This window comes from Bombina bombina, chromosome 3 (genome assembly GCF_027579735.1).
Source record: "Bombina bombina isolate aBomBom1 chromosome 3, aBomBom1.pri, whole genome shotgun sequence".
NCBI lineage: Eukaryota > Metazoa > Chordata > Amphibia > Anura > Bombinatoridae > Bombina > Bombina bombina.
Window position 1 is genome coordinate 192,271,950 of NC_069501.1, and position 5,000 is coordinate 192,276,949.

General features: G+C 42.8%; 1 protein-coding gene across 2 annotated transcripts in view; it reads left to right on the forward strand.

Annotated features, from left to right (window-relative positions):
- The window catches only part of TBC1D23 (TBC1 domain family member 23), a 203,832-nt gene that overhangs the window by 165,921 nt on the left and 32,911 nt on the right, over positions 1-5,000 (forward strand). For both annotated transcript variants that reach the window (XM_053706057.1, XM_053706058.1), the window contains exon 14: positions 4,474-4,610. In XM_053706057.1, the coding sequence (XP_053562032.1) occupies positions 4,474-4,610 (137 nt within the window). The remainder of the gene's footprint in view (positions 1-4,473; positions 4,611-5,000) is intronic.

The window sequence follows — 5,000 nt, forward strand, 5'->3', positions numbered from 1 at the left end:
GTCGAGGGGGCAGTTTCTACTCTAAACAAGCGCACTACTATTCCTATCGAAGATAGTTGTGCTTTCAAAGATCCTATGGATAAAAAATTGGAAGGTTTGCTTAAAAAGATTTTTGTACAGCAAGGTTACCTTCTACAACCCATTTCGTGCATTGTTCCTGTCACTACAGCAGCGTGGTTCTGGTTCGAGGAACTAGAAAAGTCGCTCAGTAGAGAGACTCCATATGAGCAGGTTATGGACAGAGTTCACGCACTTAAATTGGCTAACTCTTTTATTTTAGATGCTGCTTTGCAATTAGCTAGATTAGCGGCGAAAAATTCAGGGTTTGCAATTGTGGCGCGCAGAGCGCTTTGGCTAAAGTCTTGGTCAGCGGATGTATCATCCAAGACAAAATTGCTTAACATCCCCTTCAAGGGTAAAACTCTCTTTGGACCAGAATTGAAAGATTATCTCAGACATCACTGGGGGAAAGGGCCACGCCCTCCCACAAGATAGGCCTTTCAAGGCCAAGAATAAGTCTAATTTTCGTTCCTTTCGTAATTTCAGGAACGGACCGGCCTCTAATTCTGCATCCTCTAAGCAAGAGGGTAATGCCTCACAGTCCAAACCAGCCTGGAAACCGATGCAAGGCTGGAACAAGGGTTAAGCAGACCAAGAAACCTGCTACCGCTAACAAAACAGCATGAAGGAGTAGCCCCCGATCCGGGACCGGATCTAGTGGGGGGCAGACTCTCTCTCTTTGCTCAGGCTTGGGCAAGAGATCTTCAGGATCCCTGGACGCTAGAAATAGTTTGTCAGGGTTATCTTCTGGAATTCAAGGAACTACCCCCAAGGGGAAGGTTCCACATGTCTCACTTATCCTCAAACCAAATAAAGAGACAGGCGTTCTTACATTGTGTAGAAGACCTGCTAAAGATGGGAGTGATACACCCAGTTCCAATGACGGAACAAGGAATGGGATTTTACTCAAATCTGTTCGTAGTTCCCAAAAAAGAGGGAACCTTCAGACCAATTCTGGATTTAAAGATCCTAAACAAATTTCTCAGGGTACCATCGTTCAAAATGGAAACCATTCGAACGATTCTACCCACTATCCAGGAAGGTCAATTTATGACTACCATGGATCTAAAGGATGCGTACCTACATATTCCTATCCACAAAGAACATCATCAGTTCCTAAGGTTCGCCTTTCTGGACAAACATTACCAGTTTGTGGCCCTCCCATTCGGATTAGCCACTGCTCCAAGGATTTTCACAAAGGTACTCGGGTCCCTTCTAGCGGTTCTAAGAACGAGGGGCATTGCAGTAGTACCATACTTGGACGACATTCTAATACAAGCGTCGTCCCTTTCAAAAGCAAAGGCTCATACAGACATCGTTCTGGCCTTTCTCAGATCTCACGGATGGAAGGTGAACATAGAAAAAAGTTCTCTGTCTCCGTCAACAAGAGTTCCCTTCCTGGGAACAATAATAGATTCCTTAGAAATGAGGATCTTTCTGACAGATGTCAGAAAGTCAAAACTTCTAAGCGCTTGTCAAGTTCTTCATTTTGTTCCACGTCCTTCCATAGCTCAGTGCATGGAAGTAGTAGGGTTGATGGTTGCAGCAATGGACATAGTTCCTTTTGCGCGAATTCATCTAAGACCATTACAACTGTGCATGCTGAAACAGTGGAATGGGGACTATACAGACTTGTCTCCAGTGATTCAAGTAGATCAGAAGGCCAGAGATTCACTCCGTTGGTGGATATCCCTGGACCACCTATCCCAGGGAATGAGCTTCCGCAGACCAGAGTGGGTCATTGTCACGACCGACGCCAGTCTAGTGGGCTGGGGTGCGGTCTGGGAATCCCTGAAAGCTCAGGGACTATGGTCTCGGGAAGAGTCTCTTCTCCCGATAAACATTCTGGAACTAAGAGCGATATTCAATGCTCTCAGGGCTTGGCCTCAGCTTGCAAAGGCCAGATTCATAAGATTCCAATCAGACAACATGACGACTGTTGCGTATATCAATCATCAGGGGGGAACAAGGAGTTCCCTGGCGATGAAAGAAGTAACCAAAATAATACAATGGGCGGAGAATCACTCCTGCCATCTATCTGCGATCCACATCCCAGGTGTGGAAAACTGGGAAGCAGATTATCTGAGTCGTCAGACATTCCATCCGGGGGAGTGGGAACTCCACCCGGAGATTTTTGCCCAGTTGACTCAATTATGGGGCATTCCAGACATGGATCTGATGGCGTCTCGTCAGAACTTCAAGGTTCCTTGCTACGGGTCCAGATCCAGGCCTTGGACCTTCAACCTAGCTTATGTGTTCCCACCGTTTCCTCTCATTCCCAGGCTGTTAGCCAGGATCAAACAGGAGAGGGTCTCGGTGATCTTGATAGCTCCTGCGTGGCCACGCAGGACTTGGTATGCAGACCTGGTGAATATGTCATCGGTTCCACCATGGAAGCTACCTTTGAGACAGAACCTTCTTGTTCAGGGTCCATTCGAACATCCAAATCTGGTCTCCCTCCAGCTGACGGCTTGGAGATTGAACGCTTGATTCTATCAAAGCGTGGGTTTTCAGATTCAGTGATTGATACTCTGGTTCAGGCCAGAAAACCTGTAACTAGAAAGATTTACCATAAAATATGGAAAAGATATATCTGCTGGTGTGAATCCAAGGGATTCCCTTGGAATAAGGTAAAAATTCCTAAGATTCTTTCCTTTCTGCAAGAAGGTTTGGATAAAGGATTATCTGCGAGTTCTCTAAAGGGACAGATTTCTGCTTTATCTGTCTTACTACACAAACGACTGGCAGCTATGCCAGATGTTCAAGCATTTGTTCAGGCTCTGGTTAGGATCAAGCCTGTTTACAGACCTTTGACTCCTCCCTGGAGTTTAAATCTAGTTCTTTCAGTTCTTCAAGGGGTTCCGTTTGAACCTCTACATTCCATAGATATTAAGTTGTTATCTTGGAAAGTTTTGTTTTTGGTTGCCATTTCTTCTGCTAGACGAGTTTCAGAGTTATCTGCTCTGCAGTGTTCTCCGCCCTATCTGGTGTTCCATGCAGATAAGGTGGTTTTGCGTACTAAGCCTGGTTTTCTTCCAAAGGTTGTTTCTAACAAAAATATTAACCAGGAGATAGTTGTACCTTCTTTGTGTCCAAATCCAGTTTCAAAGAAGGAACGTTTGTTACACAATTTGGACGTAGTCCGTGCTCTAAAATTCTATTTAGAAGCTACAAAAGATTTCAGACAAACATCTTCTCTGTTTGTCGTCTATTCTGGTAAAAGGAGAGGTCAAAAAGCGACTTCTACCTCTCTTTCCTTTTGGCTTAAAAGCATCATCCGATTGGCTTACGAGACTGCCGGACGGCAGCCTCCTGAAAGAATCACAGCTCACTCCACTAGGGCTGTGGCTTCCACATGGGCCTTCAAGAACGAGGCTTCTGTTGATCAGATATGTAAGGCAGCGACTTGGTCTTCACTGCACACTTTTGCCAAATTTTACAAATTTGATACTTTTGCTTCTTCGGAGGCTATTTTTGGGAGAAAGGTTTTGCAAGCCGTGGTGCCTTCCGTTTAGGTAACCTGATTTGCTCCCTCCCTTCATCCGTGTCCTAAAGCTTTGGTATTGTTTCCCACAAGTAAGGATGACGCCGTGGACCGGACACACCAATGTTGGAGAAAACAGAATTTATGCTTACCTGATAAATTACTTTCTCCAACGGTGTGTCCGGTCCACGGCCCGCCCTGGTTTTTTTAATCAGGTCTGATGAATTATTTTCTCTAACTACAGTCACCACGGTACCATATGGTTTCTCCTATATTTTTCCTCCTGTCCGTCGGTCGAATGACTGGGGTGGGCGGAGCCTAGGAGGGACTATATGGCCAGCTTTGCTGGGACTCTTTGCCATTTCCTGTTGGGGAAGAGATATTCCCACAAGTAAGGATGACGCCGTGGACCGGACACACCGTTGGAGAAAGTAATTTATCAGGTAAGCATAAATTCTGTTTTTGTGTCCCTTTTATATTGGCTTATTTTGGATATCTGGAAAGATTTTCTTTCATGTATCACCTCCAGCAGTCTGAGCAGGTGAAATCTGTAAATGCTAGTGCTGGGAACATAGGCTCCACACACAGCATGGACAGAAAGAGCTAGCCATTTTACTAGAAGCATATTTGCTTTAGGTGAAAATTGTTATAGCAGTGTAAAATATTAATACTTAGGTTATCTTTGCTGTGGCCAATTAGGGACAGTTATAAATAGGTCACTAGCTTGTGCAGCCAATGACTGTTTGGAATATAACAGTGTACTGCACTTCCATTTCTAACAGGAACTGAAAAGCTTACAATTTCAGAATGGAATTACAGGAAAAGTGGACAAAATAAATAATGAAAGTATATTGAAGAGTTTTTTTTATATATATGGTTTATCATTTTATATTACCATCCCAAAGTGTTTAATATCTCTTTAATAACAGGAAGATTCTCCTAATGGTGATGGAAAAGGGATGAAGTCACTGGTAAATAAAATGACAGTCGCATTGAAAACCAAATCAGTAAATGTGAAAGATAAAGTAATAAGCTTCATTGAAAATACATCCACTCCAGTAGAAAGGTGAGTTTGATTTTTTTTTTATTTTGTTACACTTGAATGTAATATTTTTTTAATGATAAATTAGAAATCAGTTATGTTTACATTTATTGGGGCACATAATGTAATTCAGCAGGCAGTATTGTAATTTAAAGTAAGAACATTAAAATACTGTGTGAGAAACCTACTTACAATATGAATGTGCAACAATATTCAAGGAGTATGTAAAATTGTATTAAATATGATGAGACAAAATATAGGTATGTAAAGTCATCAGATAATAACTAACATATAAGTAAGTCTCCTATAGCTTACATTATTGTGTGATGCTCTGGGAATAAAATCCTCCCCTTTCTCAGATTAGTCGATTGGCCTGTTTGTAATAAAGGATACCGCAGGCAACTGGCAGATTAG